Below are 20,355 nucleotides of genomic sequence, written 5' to 3'. Positions count from 1 at the left end.
ACAATACTTCTTGCACCTCACCTTTATGAGCAACTAATCTTGGAATCCTGTCCAGTATTAATCCCATAATAAAGCATCAAGTGATATTTGTTGGACCTTACGAAGCTAAATTAGGAGAGATTTTGCAAAATTGTTGACTACTCTTTCAGGAAAGGGCCAAGGAACATTTTGGGGCTGTGAAAATTGATCAGCATGCTAATTCCATCAAGAGAAATAAACATTTCTCAAAAATTAGAAACAGAATTGAATATTCTACTTGCCTCAAAATTTTTTAATGTCTTTCTCCACAGCAATGAGTCAGAAGGTTCCAACTGGAAAACTCGCAACATTACAAACAGAACATGAATGCAGAATGTCCCACGTCCACAGCTGCAGGTCTAGAAAAGATCAAATTTCCAAATTTTATTTGAAGTTAAAATTTAATAACAGAACACTTCATTTTCCCCCAACAGATTGTCAAGTGATTAGAAAAGTGCAAAATGCTGAAGTATGCTGTTACCACCAATATACCTTCTATCAATATAACTTCTTATCACTTGCAAACTTTCAGAGAAATCTTTTCGAGAAAGATTTACACCATAAAATTTCCCCTTCCCAAGCCAGAACTTGGCTCTTAATGGATTTTTTTCCCCCTCTTTTTGGTTGAGAATTACAGGAACTTGATGGTTTTAATTAAATGATTTCCATAAAATTAACTTACAAACATCATTATGACTAGATTAATCTTTGTGGGACTTGACACAAAGTTTGGCCAGCAAAGGCTTTTACACATTAAAGGTTATGTCTATCTCCAGCTTTGTTAAATGGCATACGTCGAGATTTTACCTGATAATTCCAACTTGCCAGGATTCTCCCCCCCTCCCGCCTTGCTTTTGGGCCAAGGAACTCCACTTTAAAAATTCTCTTTTTAACTGTGTAGAGTCTGCATTCAACTGGCAATGATTTTTTTAAAAAATCAAATACTTATACAGTACAGTACCCTGTATCTGAAACACTTGGGACCAGATGCTCTTCAGTTATTGGGTTTTTGGAACAATGGAAGCACAGTAGCATCAGCAAAATACCTGTATCAGTGGTTAACCAGCAACGACAAACAATAGCAGGCTTTTTGAGCACTAACATGATGCCACAAGTGGAAAATTCACATGAAAAAACGTTTAATACTTACCAAAAAAAAACTTGATTTCTGCTTACAAAAGATAAATGCAGTACTATGACATTTCCCTCAATTACTTTTTCCAAACGCTTCCTCCAATGTCATCTGCCTCATTAACAATTTTTTTTTGTCTTAAAGTCTCTGATTTTATAAACGAACATGATTTCTTGTTCTGTACGAATGCACTTTGCTCTAACCTTTCAATAAGGACACCACACATTTTCAGCAGGTTGTCTACAGGCACTTTTTCTGCAGTGTTAACTGAGTCATCTTCTTCGCGATCACCTTGATGACAAAACAGTTTTAGCTATTTCACCATCAGTCAATAAATGAACTGAACCCTCATTATCGATGTTAAAAACTTCAATATCCACTTGTTCCAGCTTACTGACAGACTCTGAACGTATGTCTTTTGCATATGTAAGGAGGTCACACAACATTTTTTCCTCACCTGATACACAGAATCCTTCAAAAATCACCATCTTGTTCATCATCGTCACTGAACAGTTTTAGGCCAGAGGTTGTGTCAGGCCTGTACAAATGGTGCCTTTAGGAATAAAGGAAGTAGGAACAGGAGTAGGCCAAAAATGGCCCATCGAGCCTGCTCCACCATTCAATAAGATCATGGCTGATCTAATTTATGACCTAACTCCACCTACCTGCCTTCTCCCCATATCCCCTAATTCCTCTTTAGTCACTATGTTCTAAGGAATGGCAACAGCATATACGGCATCATTCATGCTAAATTTATTTTGGAAACTCACCACACCCAAGCCTCTGTTCACTGCTAACAACATGTTGCTCAAGAAAGTGTTTTATATTCACTCTTCATTGATCTAAGGATACCTTGGTCACATGGTTGGTCACATTTGGGGGAAAGTACATGACATGAAATTTTTTATCTTTGATGAAATTTTCAGCTGGAGGATGAGCAGAACAGTTATGGATGAATAAAAAAAATCTTGCAGCTGCCACCCAGACCAGCTTCCCTGCAGTGAGCACGACCCGCTGGCACAAAATGTTTGTTAAACCAATCAGAAAACATATCCCTGGTGCCCCAGGCCTTTGTTTGCATAATAATGGACTGGTAAGAAATTCATTCCTTTAAAACAAGGATATAAGCTTTTGCCTATTACAGCAAGTTTACACTTATGTATGCCTACTGCATTAACATATATATCCCAGCACAGTTATTCTGTCCTTGGCATTCTAAATTCTTGCAGGTGCTGTCTCATCAGCTGTTGCTTGTGTTCTTCTGGGGCAATAACACCAAACCAGCAATGTTTCATCAGCATTATAGATTTGTTCTGGTGTCAGATTTTCATCAACAATAATCTTGGCAAACTCAATGAATTTCCTCCTGCTTTGTGATCAAATCCTTTATCATACAATAGTCTGACTCTTATGGCAGTGGTTCTCAACCTTTTTCTTTCCACTTATCTTTCTTTCTTCTTTGGCTTGGCTTCGCGGACGAAGATTTATGGAGGGGGTAAAAGTCCACGTCAGCTGCAGGCTCGTTTGTGGCTGACAAGTCCGATGCGGGACAGGCAGACACGGTTGCAGGGGAAAATTGGTTGGTTGGGGTTGGGTGTTGGGTTTTTCCTCTTTTGCCTTTTGTCAGTGAGGTGGGCTCTGCGGTCTTCTTCAAAGGAGGTTGCTGCCCGCCAAACTGTGAGGCGCCAAGATGCATGGTTTGAGGCGATATCAGCCCACTGGCAGTGGTCAATGTGGCAGGCACCAAGAGATTTCTTTAGGCAGTCCTTGTACCTTTTCTTTGGTGCACCTCTGTCACGGTGGCCAGTGGAGAGCTCGCCATATAACACGATCTTGGGAAGGCGATGGTCCTCCATTCTGGAGACGTGACCCACCCAGCACAGCTGGATCTTCAGCAGCGTGGACTCGATGCTGTCGACCTCTGCCATCTCGAGTACTTCGATGTTAGGGATGAAAGCGCTCCAATGAATGTTGAGGATGGAGCGGAGACAACACTGGTGGAAGCGTTCTAGGAGCCGTAGGTGATGCCGGTAGAGGACCCATGATTCGGAGCCGAACAGGAATGTGGGTATGACAACGGCTCTGTATACGCTTATCTTTGTGAGGTTTTTCAGTTGGTTGTTTTTCCAGACTCTTTTGTGTAGTCTTCCAAAGGCGCTATTTGCCTTGGCGAGTCTGTTGTCTATCTCATTGTCGATCCTTGCATCTGATGAAATGGTGCAGCCGAGATAGGTAAACTGGTTGACCGTTTTGAGCTTTGTGTGCCCGATGGAGATGTGGGGGGTCTGGTAGTCATGGTGGGGAGCTCGCTGATGGAGGACCTCAGTTTTCTTCAGGCTGACTTCCAGCCCAAACATTTTGGCAGTTTCCGCAAAGCAGGACGTCAAGCGCTGAAGAGCTGGCTCTGAATGGGCAACTAAAGCAGCATCGTCTGCAAAGAGTAGTTCACGGACAAGTTTCTCTTGTGTCTTGGTGTGAGCTTGCAGGCGCCTCAGATTGAAGAGACTGCCACTAAGAAATCCCTATGGCATTGGTGCACTGTGAATACAATAGCAAGGGATTGCTTACGGTGGTATATGAGTGAGAAGGGAAGATTGAGAACTACTGCTCCAGACACAATTGTTATTGAAATATTTTGCTTGATAAAAATTGTCATTGGCCACTTCCTTTGGAGTTATGAAACCTGGCACATAACAAGTCTATTAGGGACGATTAAAACAGTGGTTTTCAAACTTTTTCTTTCCACCCTCATACCACCTTAAGCAATCCATTACTAATCACAGAGCATTTGTGGTATAGGGATTATTTAAAGTGGTATATAAGTGGAAAGAAAAAGGTTGAGAACCACTATAAGTAAGGGAGAAAGGGAAGGAAAAGGGAGTCCCCTAAGATTTACTGGGTGACCGTGCTCTTGCAGCAACATACTGAATAGCAAAAGGAATATCTACAGCCAATCATCAGTTATGGACCATCCTAAATACGCATTGTCCAGTGCTTTTCTCATTTCCTCTAATGAAAATCAAAACATCAACAATGTCAATCAAACTGACCTGAGGACCAATAAACACCCTGTATTTGTTGTCAGGAACATCACCTCCAATAAGGAAAGAATTTGGCCCAATTTGCTGCAACAAATACAATCGTGCTCGCATTACTTTGTTGACTCTACGGTTAGTTTCTTCAGGGCTGTAAGGAGAGAAGCCATCAGGAGAAGGAGCTCTCCTAGGAGGAGTCACACGTCCATTCTGAAACTACAGAGAAAAAACAAACATTTTCATGGCCAGATTTTAAGATTTCCATTAAAAAAATCCCACAGGAGGGATTATTTTACAAAAGGCACATATATACAAGCAAAAGGTACTTCAGCAATTTTATAACTTAAGTCTTCTTCACAAAGGTCACTATGGCAAGTGAGTAATGACTTAAATTTGTAAAATATTTTCCCATCATTTGAGAGTTTGAAGGAAAGATGACGAGGAACTTGATTGCAGCTTGGCAATCAACATGATCATACCAGCAAAACTTGATCATACCAGTAAAACATGGGACCAAATAAAGGATCTAGGACTCCATTTGTATACAACTGGATCCTCAACGACCTCATTGGCAGACCCCAATCAGCACAAATCAACATCATCATCATCTCCTCCATTTGACCATCAGCACAGGGACAACTGCTCTGCTCCAGTGCACGCATGGCAGTGTAGCCTGGTCTGGCTCTACTCAATTTACAAGTTCACTGATGACACCAGTTGCTGGGTGAATAACTGGAAATGAGGCAGAATACATAATAAAGGAAGAGAATCTGGTTGGGGGGGGGTTCAGAACAATGATCTTGCTCTCAAAGACTCCAGGTCCAAGGAGCTTCATAGTTGATTTTAGAAAGGAAAGACTGAGGGACCATACATCTGTCTGTACTGATGGGTCAGAGGTAGAGAGGGTTACAACCTTCAAATACCTGGGACTTCATATTTCAGAAGACCTCTCTTGGAGCCAACACAGAGGCAATCATGAAAAGACACACCAGTGCCTCTCCTTTCTAAGGAGCCTGAGGAAATTTGGTATTTCATCGATTACTCTATCAAACATCTACTGGTGCTGTGTAGAAAGTATACTGTCTGGTTGCATCACAACTTAGTTTAGGAATTTAACTGCTCAGGAACTCAGAAGGCAACAAATAACATCAGGTCCATCACAAACTACCATTTCCCATGCAGTGGAGTTATCGATGCGAGGAATGACCCCAAAAAGGTAGCCATCATCATAAAGGACACTCATCCATTTGATTGCAGGCTCTTCTCACTGCTACCTTTGGACAGAAGCTGAAACCCATTACGTTCAAGAACACTTTCCAATAGCTATCAGGCTCTTGAACTTTACCTTATTACACTAATCAGGGACTGCTCTCACACTACAAAAGAGTTGTTATGTACTAAAGTAGTTAATTTTGTTGCACTAGCATAACTGCAAAATATATTTTTTTGTATTTATCATCTTTTTAATTCAACTAATATACGATTATAGTGGGTTTTTTAAGATTTTTTGTGAAGTATTTGTTTAGCTGCAGCAAGCAAGAATTTCAGTGTACATGAACATTGATAACAAATTATCATTTATTTAAAAATTTTTTTTAGAAAAGCACTACAAGTAGTTTCATTCTGTTGTGAGCCACACAACTTCTGAACTTGAATAATTCAAGTTCAGACAGAACATGGAAGATATTGAGAAAAGATTGCATATTTATTCCAAAATCCATGCAACTACTGCATAAATTTTAACTCTATCCATTTTTCTGCAGGTCTTTTTGAGATGGAGCAAGTTTTTTTTAGCTTGTGCAATAAAAACAGAAAATGCAGGTAATATTCATGCAAGAATTTATTTTCAGGTCTATGGAGAGGATAGAGGAGGTTCACAAGGATGGTTCCGGGAAGTAAAGGATTATGATACGAGGAGCGTTTGACAGCTCGTGGCTAGTACTTGTTGGAATTTATGAGAATTTTTTGGGGGATTGAGGGGGAGGAGAATCTCATTGAAACATTTTGAATGTTGAAAAGCATGGACAGAGGTAGATATAGAAAAGTTGTTTCCCATGGTGGGAGAGCCTAGAACAAGGGGGCACAACTTCAAGATTAAAGGACATCCATTTAGAACAGAGATGCAGAGGAATTTCTCAAGCCAGAGGTTGGTAAATCTGCAGAATTTGTTGCCACAGGCAGTTGTATTTAAGGTAGAAACCAACAGGTTCTTGATTAGCCAGGGCATCAAAGATTATGGTGAGAAGGCTGGGCAATGGGGCTGAGTGGGGAAAATGAATCGGCTCATGATTAAATGGTGGGGCAGATTCGATGGGCGGAATAGCCTATTCCTGTTCTTGTATCTAAAGGCTTTTCTCATCGATATTTCCAAAAATTTCCATTTTAAATTTAGAATCCAGCAACTATAGCTTTCATCTCCATGGTGGACCCTAGCAGAATACTAAAAACATTTTAATGCAGCTTGATCAAATAATATAGAAGAATTGGTGCAATTTCAGACCTCCTTTTACATAAATTGATTTGTAACATTAATTGGTTAATATTATTACAGTTGGAAACATACATATATAGCTCAGCAAAATGAGAAAATGACAACTTGTCTTTGGCTTGGCTTGGCGGACGAAGATTTATGGAGGGGTATGTCCACGTCCGCTGCAGGCTCATGGGTGACTGACAAGTCCGATGCGGGACAAGCGGGCACGGTTGCAGCGGAAAATTGGTTGGTTGGGATTGGGTGTTGGGTTTTCCCTCCTTTGTCTTTTGACAGTGAGGTGGGCTCTGCGGTCTTCTTCAAAGGAGGTTACTGCCCGCCGAACTGTGAGATGCCAAGATGCACAGTTGGAGGCGATATCAGCCCACTGGCGGTGGTCAATGTGGCAGGCACCAAGAGATTTCTTTAAGCAGTCCTTGTACCTCTTCTCTGGTGCACCTCTGTCTCGGTGGCCAGTGGAGAGCTCGCCATATATCACAATCTTGGGAAGGCGATGCTCCTCCATTCTGGAGACGTGACCCACCCAATGCAGTTGGGTTTTCAGCAGCGTGGATTCGATGCTTGTGGATTCTGCCAGCTCGAGTACTTCGATGTTGGTGATGAACTCACTCCAATGAATGTTGAGGATGGAGCGGAGACAGCGCTGATGGAAGCGTTCTAAGAGCCGTAGGTGATGCCGGTAGAGGACCCATGATTCGGAGCCGAACAGGAGCGTGGGTATGACAACGGCTCTGTACACACTGATCTTTGTGTGCTTCTTCAGGTGGTTGTTTTTCCAGACTCTTTTGTGTAGTCTTCCAAAGGCGCTATTTGCCTTGGTGAGTCTGTTGTCTATCTCGTTGTCGATCCTTGCATCCGATGAAATGGTGCAGCCGAGGTAGGTAAACTGGTTGACCATTTTGAGTACAGTGTGCCCGATGGAGATGTGGGGGGGGAGCTGGCTGATGGAGGACCTCAGTTTTCTTCAGGCTGACTTTCAGGCCAAACATTTTGGCAGTTTCCGCAAAACAGGACGTCATGTGCTGGAGAGCTGGCTCTGAATGGGCATCTGAAGCGGCATCGTCTAAAAAGTAGTTCACGGACAAGTTGCTCTTGTGTCTTGAGGTCTTTGCCCTCAGACAGCTCCAAGAAAAGTGCAGAGTACAAAACAAAGGACTCTACATCACCTATGTTGACCTCACCAAAGCCTTCGACACCGTGAGCAGGAAAGGGCTTTGGCAAATACTAGAGCACCTCGGATGTCCCCCCAAGTTCCTCATCATGGTTATCCAACTGCACGAAAACCAACAAGGTCGGGTCAGATACAGCAAAGAGCTCCCCGAACCCTTCTCCATTGACAATGGCGTGAAGCAAGCTGCGTTTTCGCACCAACCCTCTTTACTATCTTCTTCAGCATGATGCTGAAACAAGCCATGAAAGAACTCAACAATGAAGACGCTGTTTATATCCGGTACCGCACGGATGGCAGTCTCTTCAATCTGAGGCGCCTGCAAGCTCACACAACTTGTCTTTAGCAGCTTAGTTAATCTCTGAGCTACAATGAAAGAATCAATTAAATAACTAGTTATGTGTTTCTTGCTTAATGATTAAAAATTGTTCAGTATGCCAGAACATGTACACTTGTATCAATTGAAGAGAAGTTGTAGGTTTGGATGAGATCGGAGAAATGTATTTTTCCCCCACTTAGGTGGAATCTAGAACATGCCGCATGACCTTTCATAATTAAATGCTTGTAAACACAGATCAATTTGTATATCAAAAGGAAAAAAAAGTCTGCAAATATCAAATGAAACCTAGTACTGGTTTTGAAATAACAGTAGAGGGCACTGTGATAAGGCTTTAAATTTAATTGTGGCAGATACTTCAATGTTGAGGGTATTTGTACAAGTACTCAAGTTCAACCAAGGGTTGATAAATGGGATTATAATTGTCAGGTTACTGATGGTACACATGGACCTGTTGAGCTGAAGGTGCTGTCTTTCTGGTTGTTGACTATATCCTGGGGGGGGGGGGGGGGGGGAATCTATAACTGGGGTTCAATGTTTAAAAATAATGGATTATCAATTTAAAGCAGAAAAGGAGACTAAATTTCTTCTCCAAGGTTTGAATCTTTGCAAGTCTCTTCATCAAAAGGATTAAGGTTACTCTCTAAATTCTACATTTTTAAATGCAAATTGCATTAGAAAATCTTAATAAAAACATCAATTACATAAATGTTGTACACATTAGATTGGGAGAGAATTTTCCAATCTGAAATAATCAATTTTAACCACATGACAAGGACTAAAAATAGTCACTGAACTAATTAAGACAGTCAGCAGAATGGTTTCATTCCACGCTGCATATTTTTGGTGACTCGTGCAATTTTAGATTCAACTAGCAACATGAGCAACAAATATGGATTGAACAGTTCTGAAAAAAAAAAATCAACAGGCCAGGAATCATTTACTTTCACATTTATGACACTGTAAAATATAACATTTCACAATCATCAGCACAATTTTGAAATAGCTCTTCATTTTACAATATCATCTGTGAAAAATGGCAGTTCGAACCACCAAGCAGACTTGCATACCTTGCAAAATATCTCAATGAATTTTAATATACCCAGTATCACTTGTTTTATAAAAAAAATTCTTGTCAGCTGGCACAATAGCTTAAAACGCTATTAGAAAAATAAGTTATTTTTAAAAAGTATTCATTGTTGAATAGGCAATAGATTTTGGCCTCACAGCCCCAAAATGGCTGACTCCTGCATTATGAATGTGGAGATTCCAAATTGAAAGGCTAATTTAAGTGGCATTATACAGGCAGTCCCCACTACGAATGAGTTCCGTTCCCAAGCCCGTCTTTAAGTCAAGTTTGTAGGCAAGTCGGAACTGTTCTTATTTAGCGTCATTTAGTCATAGCATTAAAAAAAATCATGATTTAAAGAAGGGGCATTTGTGAGGTAACATTATGTGCATGCGCGAATGGGGGGGGGGGGGGGGGGGGAGGAAGCAATTCGTTCGTTTTGTCCACAAGTCGGACATTTGTAACTCGGGGACTACCTGTGCCTGGTTTTGTGCTTTAATTCGCAGTAATTTAATTTTAGGTTCCTGTATATTTAAAGACTCCAGATTGTTGGGAGGGAAATTCTTACTTCTTCTTGGACTTACAGGAATTGGCGATATTCTTTTTCTTCTTACTCCAGGAGATTCCGACTTTGCAGCACTTTTTGAAGAGGATGATGATGTGGCTGATGAGGATGAACTACCAGGAGAAGGACTGCGCCTGCCCCGTTGCATTTGTGGAGAGACATTTATGTTTGTTTGACAGTCAGATATTGGTTTTCCAAATTCTGCCCCATCTGTTTTCACTGGAATTGGTTTTACCACCTGCAAAACAAAGTTAATTCATTTCCAATGAACTGCATTAAAAAAATAATTGTATCATTTTGCAAATCAAGCACAACACAATTATCATGGACTATGAATTTAAAATGATTCTGACCAGTCATTACTGAAATGAAATTTAATATCAATAAGATTTTACATCTACAAGAGCTGCATGATCTTTCAAAATTACATCCATGTAAACACAGGATAATATGTACAGTATACAAAAAAGAAAAAGCATCTGAAAGATTGAAGTTCAGATTTAAATGAAAGCTGGGAATAGTATCTGAAATAACAGTAGAGGGCACTGTGCAGTTAAACAGGGAAATCCTAATGTGATAAACAAAAGTACTGGAGAATGCCAGCAGATCATTCAGCATCTATAGGCAGTGAAGGGTAACCATAGTTTTGGCCCTGAGCCTTTTGTTAATGCAAGAGCCAAAAAACAGTAGGCACCTGAAACAACACAGGCTTACATGCAAGAGATCATAGGTGGATGTAGGTGGGAGGGTAAAGCAAAAAAAAACTGAAGTAATATGGGAAGGGAGTAACTATAAAGGAAGGCGACGGAGAGCTGGAGGAATGGAGGCAGTGGGATAGGGCAAGAGATTCAAGGGAAGGGTTTAAAGGAAAATGTTAATGCCATCTCATTGGAGAGTGCTCAGATGGAATATTAATTGGTGTTCCCCCAATTTTCGGGTCGCCCCATTTTGGCAGGGCATGATGCCATGAATTGATATGTCAGTGTGGGACTGGTGTTAAGAATTAAAATGATTTGCTTGTGACTCTGCTGGGGTTATCCAATGCTCCCGCTTTTGCCTCTACTTTCTTGATGCAGACTGGGAGATAGTTTCATCTGCTGTAATAAAAGGAACCTCCCAATGGCTAACCATTTTAATTAAGTATATTAAGTATATGGGCTCAAGATTAGATTTCTTTACTTTTAAATTTGAAGTTATAGGAATCATTATCAAAAGGTGACATAATGAACCAGAAGAATTCTCATTCTCTGGAGAATAAAGATTTCAATTTATATATATATATATACACACATTTTTTTCCTCCTTTGCCTTTTGTCAATGAGGTGGGCTCTGCGGTCTTCTTCAAAGGAGGTTTATGCCCGCCGAACTGTGAGGCGGCAAGATGCTCGGTTTGAGGCGGTATCAGCCCACTGGCGGTGGTCAATGTGGCAGGCACCAAGAGATTTTTTAGGCAGTCCTTGTACCTTTTCTTTGGTGCACCTCTGTCACGGTGGCCAGTGGAGAGCTCGCCATATAACACGATCTTGGGAAGGCGATATATATATATTTTTTTGTAAATGTTTCACAGGAATATTGCACAGGAATAAAGCAGAAACTGAAATATCAGCATTTCCATAGAACAATACAGCACAGAACAGGCTCCTTGGGCCCACATCTGTTTCAAAATAAGAATCTGCTGCTTGAACATGATGGAGCGGAGACAACGCTGGTGGAAGCGTTCTAGGAGCCGTAAGTGGTGCCGGTAGATGACCCATGATTCGGAGCCGAACAGGAGTGTGGGTATGACAACGGCTCCATCTCTTTAATATTCATTGATGCATGATCATTGGCTACAGCTTGTCATCGAACACCATCATACCAACAAGACTCATGGCTAAGGTAAAGGATCTGGGACTCAGTCCATTTCTCTACAGCTGGATCATCTACTTCCTCATCAGCAGACTACAGATCAGTGCAGATTGGCAACATCATCTCCTCCTTGTTGACCATCAACATAGGAGCACCCCAAGACCATGAGTTTAGTTCCCTACACTACATCTGACTGCACAGCCAAATTCAGCCCCAAAACAATCTCCCAAGTTTGCTAACGAAAGAACTGCTGTGTCCGAATAGCTGGAAATGGCGAGTCAGGGATCAAGAATCGGGTTGGGTAGTGCCAAACAATCTTAACATTAAGAGCAAGGGGCTTATTATTGATCTTAGCAAGGAAAGGTGGTGGAGGGAATCAGAACCCTCAAGCTCCTGGGAGCTGGTATTTCAGAAGACCATTCTTGGATATGGCACATTGAGGCACACCGTATCAGCCCCTCTACATTCCAAGAAATCAGAGGAGATTTGGTAGGTCATCACACTATCAAACCTCTGGGTGCACAGTGGAAAAAGTATGCTGACAGCTTGATTTGGGAATTCAAGCAACCAGGAATGCAGAAGATTTCAGAGGGTTGCAAATCTAGCCAGGTAAATCACAGGCTCTGATTTCCTATCCATTGCATTATATACATGGCACCACCTCAAGGAAGCAGCCAATATCATAAATGACCCCATCACCCTGGTCACAACTTCTTCAGAAAACCAGCACCTCTATATTCAAGACAGTTTCTTTCCAATGGTTATCAGACTCTTGGACCTCCACTCATCGTGGACTGTGAGCACTACGGAAAGTCACATTTATGCATTAGGATTACTGTGAATATTTATTATCTACCTTGTGTATTGCAGACTTGTATTACAGTTCTTTGAGTACCTGTCTGGCAGCAGCATGTCAGAATTTCAGGCACAAGTACATTGATAATGAATTTATTGTCATATGCATCCTGCATGGTTCCATCTCTAGAAGCCTCTATCGTATTTAATTCCACCACTACTCCTGGCAGCCCATCCCAGACTTCTACCACTCTCTGTGCAAAATTTTTATGCCGCCCATCTCCTTAAACTTCCTTCCTCTTGCCTTAAACACATGGCCTCCAGTGTGCTACACTGCCCTGGATCAAAAGTTCTGACTGTCAATCCTTTCAAGATTTTGTACATCTTTATTAGGTTGCCCCTTAGCCACCTCCCCCCATGATCCAGAGAAAACAACTAAGATTTTCCAATCTCTCCCCATAACTGATACCCTTTAAATTGGATAAAATCCTGATAAACCTTTTCCAAAGCCTCTACATCCTTTCTGTAATGGAGTGACCATAATAATACAGCATTTCAAATGTGATTCAACCAAAATTTTACATAGCTACAACACGACTCACTTTTCTATTCAAAGCCCTGCCAATTAAGCTAGACATACCATGCGCCTTCTTTACCACCCTATCTACTTGTGCGACTACTTTCAAAGTACTATGGACCTGGACCCCCCCCCCCAGATCCCTCTACACATCAATACATTTAAGAGCCCTACTGCATACTTCCCCATTACATTTGACCTCTAAAGGTGTAACAGTCCATGTTTGTTCATATTAAACAACTGACATCTCTCTGTCCTTATCTATAATTGATCTTCTGATGTATTCTTTGATAACCGTCTACATTTTCCACAACTCCACCAATATTTGCATCATCTTCTTCTTTGGCTTGGCTTCGCGGACGAAGATTTATGGAGGGGGTAAAAGTCCACGTCAGCTGCAGGCTCGTTTGTGGCTGACAAGTCCGATGCGGGACAGGCAGACATGGTTGCAGCGGCTGCAGGGGAAATTTGGTTGGTTGGGGTTGGGTGTTGGGTTTTTCCTCCTTTGCCTTTTGTCAGTGATGTGGGCTCTGCGGTCTTCTTCAAAGGAGGTTGCTGCCCGCCAAACTGTGAGGCGCCAAGATGCACGGTTTGAGGCGATATCAGCCCACTGGCGGTGGTCAATGTGGCAGGCACCAAGAGATTTCTTTAGGCAGTCCTTGTACCTTTTCTTTGGCGCACCTCTGTCACGGTGGCCAGTGGAGAGCTCGCCATATAACAGGATCTTGGGAAGGCGATGGTCCTCCATTCTGGAGACGTGACCCATCCAGCGCAGCTGGATTTTCAGCAGCGTGGACTCGATGCTGTCGACCTCTGCCATCTCGAGTACTACGACGTTAGTGGTGTAAGCGCTCCAATGGATGTTGAGGATGGAGCGGAGACAACGCTGGTGGAAGCGTTCTAGGAGCCGTAAGTGGTGCCGGTAGATGACCCATGATTCGGAGCCGAACAGGAGTGTGGGTATGACAACGGCTCTGTATACGCTTATCTTTGTGAGGTTTTTCAGTTGGTTGTTTTTCCAGACTCTTTTGTGTAGTCTTCCAAAGGCGCCTGCAAGCTCACACCAAGACACAAGAGAAACTTGTCCGTGAATTACTCTTTGCAGATGATGCCGCTTTAGTTGCCCATTCAGAGCCAGCTCTTCAGCGCTTGACGTCCTGCTTTGCGGAAACTGCCAAAATGTTTGGCCTGGAAGTCAGCCTGAAGAAAACTGAGGTCCTCCATCAGCCAGCTCCCCACCATGACTACCAGCCCCCCCACATCTCCATCGGGCACACAAAACTCAAAACGGTCAACCAGTTTACCTATCTCGGCTGCACCATTTGCATCATCTACAAACTTACTAACCCATCCACCTACTTTTCCCTCCAGGTCATTTATGTACATCACAAACAGGTTTACTAACCGCACTCAAGGACTGATACTGGTCATGGACCTCCATCATGAACCTATGTCTTTTCTGTGCCAGCCAATTAATTCACCAAGGATTCCTTCAGAATCATCCTACCATGAGTAACCTTGTCAAATGCCTTAAAGTCTACAATGACAATATCCAACACCCTACCCTCAAAAAGAAAACTCAATAAAATTGGTGAGACATGATCTACACTTGACAGTCACATGGATTGTCTCCAATTTAGCCATGACTTTCTAGATGTGCATAAAATCATCCCAAGAATCCTTTCCCATAGCTTCCATACCACTGGTTTAGTGGCCTATCATTTCATAGATTATCTTTTTTTTTTCTTCCCTTGAACAAGATACACCATTAGCCACTGGGACCTCTCCTGTCACTAGTGAGGAAATCATCCCAAGAATCCTTTCCCATAGCTTCCATACCACTGGTTTAGTGGCCTATCATTTCATAGATTATCTTTTTTTTCTTCCCTTGAACAAGATACACCATTAGCCACTGGGACCTCTCCTGTCACTAGTGAGGATGCAAAAATTCCCCAGCAGTTTCTTCATTTGCTAGGGTATCCCTTCAGGCCAAAAGGACCTGACCCTTGAGATTAGTTAAGTCTCATCTCCCTTCCTTTTTTTAAAAAATATTAAAATCAGATGTGATCATTTTTGTATTTTTTTTTCAAACAATAATGCAGGGACTGCTCCCCCGCCCCTCCAAGATGACAGTGAATTCTGCCTAAACTTTTTAATTGCCATAAAAATCATTTTACAAGATATTACTGTACTTACTACAGGTCCTCGCCGATTCCTTCTTTCTAGCCATTCATGTTTCCAGGCTGGCATGCACGTCACCTTGAGCTTTTCCCTAATTGTGCGCTCTTCTGGGCGGTCATCCATCTTTGTTAACCCCTTGAGTGTCTCCTTGTTTTCAATGTCACGACTGCGGAAAACAGATTATGGAAAATAATTAAATAAAGCCAATTTTCTGTTTGCAAATACAGCACTAATGTTTATCTATTACTCTTCAAACAACTGCAGTGTCTTGTACAACACCCCCCCCCCTTAAAAGTATACAAGGGTTGGGCAGCACAAGCTGCTTCACTCTGAACTTGTTAGCACCGATTAGTTGCAAATAAGGTATGTAATTGCCCAAAGACAAGATCACCAAGAATACTTGCACACACAAGTATCTGAAAAACCAATTTCAACAAGGATATTATAACATAAGAAAAATTTGTTCAACAACTCCAAACTAGTTATGAGGTCACATAATTGTAATTGGCATGCTGTCCAGTGATTTAAAAAGTTTGGTCTCCAAATATCTTAAACACATTTATATTTCGATTTGCAAAATAATGCTGGGAACTTTATGTTGCAACCTTGCTTCTATCACTAGAGGCCCTCAGAAAGAGCAGGAACACATTATGGCTGATAGCTGATGTGCAAGCACAAATAACCTAACAGAGCAAAACATAGTTTATAGATAAGCAGTTTAGGGTAGTACATTTAAACAAAATTAAGCCTATTGAGCATACTGCTGAAGGTCTCACCAGTAATAAAAAAAACAATCCTGGCATAGACACTGGGGAATAACCGCTAGTTTATGTCAAAAATTCAACGTTACCGAAAACCTTCCTCAGTGGGAGTCTGTTTGCAACTACTTTAGCAGAATTACTGCTCAGAACAAAGTTAGGAACATTTTATGACAAAAGGAAGGGCATCTACAAGGTTCATTCTATGGCAGTGTCACAAAAGAAATTGTGCAATGTTTGTTATTGCCCCAGTTGTTCCCCACTGTCAGCCAGCAAAATAAAACAAAATGCTGGATTTTCTAATGAAAATATACATACTATTAATAATCCTGCACTTGGGGCACAATTTCTGCTGAGCTGACTTTCTTTCTTTAAAAATTATTCTCTTCTGCTGCAGGGGATTAAAGAAAAGCAGCAATGCAACTGTTATGAGCAACTGGGGTGGGGAGGGTCGGGGGAAGAAAAAGAGCAAGGGGATTGTTGCCTAAAGACATCAAGTGAAGCTGGAGTTGTTTAAAGTCAACAATAACAAATTAATAGGAATGGGAGATGGGAGAGCAAGAGAGCCAGTTAGCCACAGTGGTTCAACATAGGATGTGGTCTCACAGTTCAAGAAACCCAGGTTCAATTCTGACTTCCAGTACAATCTATGAAGAGTACACATGACCTCCCCATGACTGCAAGTTTCTCTCAGAAACTCAGTTTCCTCCCTTTTCCCAAGACACATGAATTGCTGGCACAATAGACCATTGTAAATTATTGCTTGCCTCGACAGGTGGTAGGAGAATGAGAAGAAAACGTTACAAGGAAATGATGGGGAAGGGTTGATGGAATTGCTCCAAGAGCCAGTTTGGGTGCTATTTGGCCCACTAAGTTGATGCAACAAGAAAACGAGGGAGTGAAAGGGAGAATTAATGCCATTTGGCTCACCCTCATCCCATTTTCTGATTGGATGACCAGTCAGGATTTTCTACTATTTGCCTTATTACTGTTTTCTACTATGCCCTGCGAGTTATCTTTACCATTAAGTGGCTCTTCAGACTCAAATTCAATATAATTTCTTTGGTGCTCATCTCAAGCAAGTAATTTGTATTTAATATTAACAGGAAAGAAGGCAATCTTTACAAAAAGTTTCAATATTTTGAACTCAGTGCTACAGGTATTCCCTCAATTTATGAAAGAGCTATGTTCCTGAAAACAATTTAAGGTGAAGCACAAACTGAATGGAATAAAATATAATTTATTGTCACACAAGACATTGAAAAAACTTTTGCCTGGTATCCAGGTAAGTCAACCCAGACAGCAATTAGTGCATTAATATAACAAAGGTGCAGGTTATTCTGTTAAAGTAAAGTACATAGGAACAGCAAAAACAGGGGAATCAGATAGCACCAGGAACAAACCGTCCTTTAATCTGGAAGTTCTTATTTTCAAGATCCCACCCAATGGAGGTTGAGAGGATGTGCAAGAATTGGAAATTAGTCTAAAAAAACTATTAAGGTTTTAAGTCTTTGGAACTTATCCTCAAAAAAAAGATAGTGGAAACAAAAATTTTTTTGGCAATTTCTTGATAAGGAATGGGTGAAAGATTAGCACAAGTACATAGGAATGCAGATTTGAAGCTGCAGTTAGATAAGTCATTGTCTATTTCATGCAAAAGTAGATCATAGGGCCAAAATGTCCAAGTGAAATAGTTTTTTTGAAGTTGATTTTGGGAGAGGGTGAAAAATAGTGGTGTTTAGTGAAATTGATCTCAAAAGAGTTCAGGTTGGTGATGGCTCTTTCTGTGAACATCCCAGGTGACCAATGAATAATGAAGGTTGCAGAAAGTAGCAAACAAACAGGCCCATCACAGGTTCGTATCCCTATCCATTGGAGACATCTATTTTGCAGCATTGCCTCAAAAAGGCAGAAACATCACCTTGGCCACAATCTCTTCTCACTGCTCCCTTTGGTCAGAAGGTATCAGCACCTCTAAATTCTCTTTTTTTTTTAATAAATATTTTCTTGATGTTTACATTTTAAAACTGTACTGTCCAATTGTCCATATTGTAATGTACAATTCAAAAGACAAAATAAAAAATTTAAAAACTCCTTATAATTCAAAACCCCTTCCACTAATTAAGGTTAAAAGCTGACACATAGGAATCAAATAACAACATGGAAATGGACAGCACAGGTTATGATAATAGTCCATAAATAGTTCTCATGTATTTTCAACGTTAATGTTTGACTTTTTAAATGGCATATCTAATTTTTTTCTAAACTTAACAAGACATATCACTTGACCATATGTAGGTGGAGTATTGTCTTTCCATTTAATCGAAATTGCATCTCTGACCATCAGTGAAGTAAAATATAAAATTCTGTTTTGAGTTGGAGTCAGTAAAATATCATCTTCTTGAAATGATCTGAATAGAGCAATTAAAGGGCAAGGTTCTAATTTGAACTTGAGAATCACCAATAATGTTTGAAAGATATATTTCCCAATTTTTTCTAAACTAAGGCAATTCTAGAACATGTGGACCAAAGAAGCATCACTAATTTTACATTTGTCACCTAGAGGATTTATATCTGAATAAAAGCAAAGCAATGTAACTTTAGATGTATGTACTCTTTGGACCACTTTAAATTGCAACCAACAGTGTTGTGCACAAAAGGAGATCCTATTAATCAGATTATAAATAGAGTCCCACACTGCATCTGAAAATGAAAGATTCAAATCTTGATCCCAATTGTTCTTGATTTTAACTAATGAGGCTATTCTTAAAATCAAGCAAATTATTGTAAATAAGAGATATTAAACCTTTATGAGAAAGTTCAAGCATGTTTGCATCAGGGATTCTTGGAAAGTCAGGGATCAGAGATTGAACAAAATGTCTTAACTTGTGTTACGAGCCAGGACCCATAAACCCAGCAACAATAGACATTCTTTAAACATGAAAACAGAATCACACTTTAACTTATTACCATTAACTTAACTAATCTAACTTAACCCCCTTCTAATTCTAACCGCACGCGTATGTAATGTGTGTGTAAATTGTGACAGATTATGTTGTATTTGTATTGTATTGTATATAGAAACAGATCTTATTTAAAATATGGAGCTCTGCTCATGCTAGACAGGACAGCGCCAAGAGCCTTTGCAAAAGGTTTGGAGAGTGCCCAAGAGACATCACTAATGGATTGTTGACAAGACAACAAATGAACTCAGAGAGGGAGAGAGAGAGGGGGGGGGGAGGGAGAGAGAGAGAGAGAGAGAGAGAGAGAGAGAGAGAGAGAGAGAGAGAGAGAGAGAGAGATCAGTTCTGCAGTTTGACAGTCAGTAGCAGCAACTGGGACTGCAACAGGACAAGCAGGCAAACTTGTGGAAACCCCCATTTGGAAGATAGGTTGTGACTACTGGTCAAAGCACTATTCATACAAGAGGAGAGGACTGGCTTGAAATAAGAGAAACAAAAAGGAACTCTGTGCTGACCTGAAAGAAAGAGGTTATCAACTGGAGAACTCTGATGGGGCAGGTTTCTTCAACAAGACACTGAAGTGGCTGGTTACAAGGAATTATTTGTGGGTGTCCAGAGAACAACAAGTATCTCTCTGAAAACTGACAAGAACCTTCCTGAGGAGTGACCATTTATCTTTCAAGCACCAAAGCCTGGTGAACTTCATAACTGTCAAATTCCGTGCACAGAATAAGAATTGCCTGCAACCAGTGAACTTGGAGGAGCGAGAAGTGAGATTGGACTGTGAATCAAAGAACTTTTCTTTACATACACGTGTGCTTAAATTAAAAAGGGGGTTAAGTTAGGTTAGTTAAGTAATAATAGATAAGTTAGAGTTTGGTCCTGTTTTCACGTTTAAAGATAATTAAAAGCAACTTTTGTTTAAGTAATCATTTGTCTTGGTGAATATCTATTGCTGCTGTGTTTTGGGGGCCCATAACATTTTTGGGGGCTCATCCTTTCAGATTGAAAATTGGAGTTTTGGGATCTTAAACTTTGAGTTTTTGTAATTTATTACTTAATTGTTTTTTACAAGCTAATTTAAACCTTGTGTGTGTAAATGCTCACCTTTCAATTCTTCCAATGCAGAACTAATGCACCTGTATTGAGAATGCACCATTTAATAGACAGTGCAAAATGTAAAGCAATTTGAAAAAAAATCAATATTGTAGTCTTTAATGATGTAAAGTTCATTTTAATTATGCAATTCCCACAACTTACAAAATCTAAATTTGAACCCCGGATGCTGACGCTGTTACAGCATTGCTCTAGACTCTTACAAGGCAGGGATAGTGAGACACTATTGTCCCTGCGCCAAATGGCATCAACCAGCTCTTCACCTTGATGACCTCGTCAGGCCCTCGGCTAACAACCCGAAC

General features: G+C 40.8%; 1 protein-coding gene across 3 annotated transcripts in view; it reads right to left on the bottom strand.

Annotated features, from left to right (window-relative positions):
- The window catches only part of map3k1 (mitogen-activated protein kinase kinase kinase 1, E3 ubiquitin protein ligase), a 125,594-nt gene that overhangs the window by 44,858 nt on the left and 60,381 nt on the right, over positions 1 to 20,355 (bottom strand). For 2 of the 3 annotated variants that reach the window (XM_069924417.1, XM_069924416.1), the window contains exons 2-5: positions 15,232 to 15,382; positions 9,835 to 10,053; positions 4,201 to 4,401; positions 261 to 377 (exon numbers count right to left, since the gene is read on the bottom strand). In XM_069924417.1, the coding sequence (XP_069780518.1) occupies positions 261 to 377; positions 4,201 to 4,401; positions 9,835 to 10,053; positions 15,232 to 15,339 (645 nt within the window). In that variant the 5' untranslated portion in view covers positions 15,340 to 15,382. Of the gene's footprint in view, positions 1 to 260; positions 378 to 4,200; positions 4,402 to 9,834; positions 10,054 to 11,105; positions 11,235 to 15,231; positions 15,383 to 20,355 lie in introns of those variants that run through there. The other variant, XM_069924418.1, reaches the window with a different exon arrangement.

This window comes from Narcine bancroftii, chromosome 3 (assembly GCF_036971445.1).
Source record: "Narcine bancroftii isolate sNarBan1 chromosome 3, sNarBan1.hap1, whole genome shotgun sequence".
Taxonomy (NCBI): domain Eukaryota; kingdom Metazoa; phylum Chordata; class Chondrichthyes; order Torpediniformes; family Narcinidae; genus Narcine; species Narcine bancroftii.
Note: the sequence above shows the minus strand (reverse complement) of the source record. Positions and strands in the feature narration are given on the sequence as shown.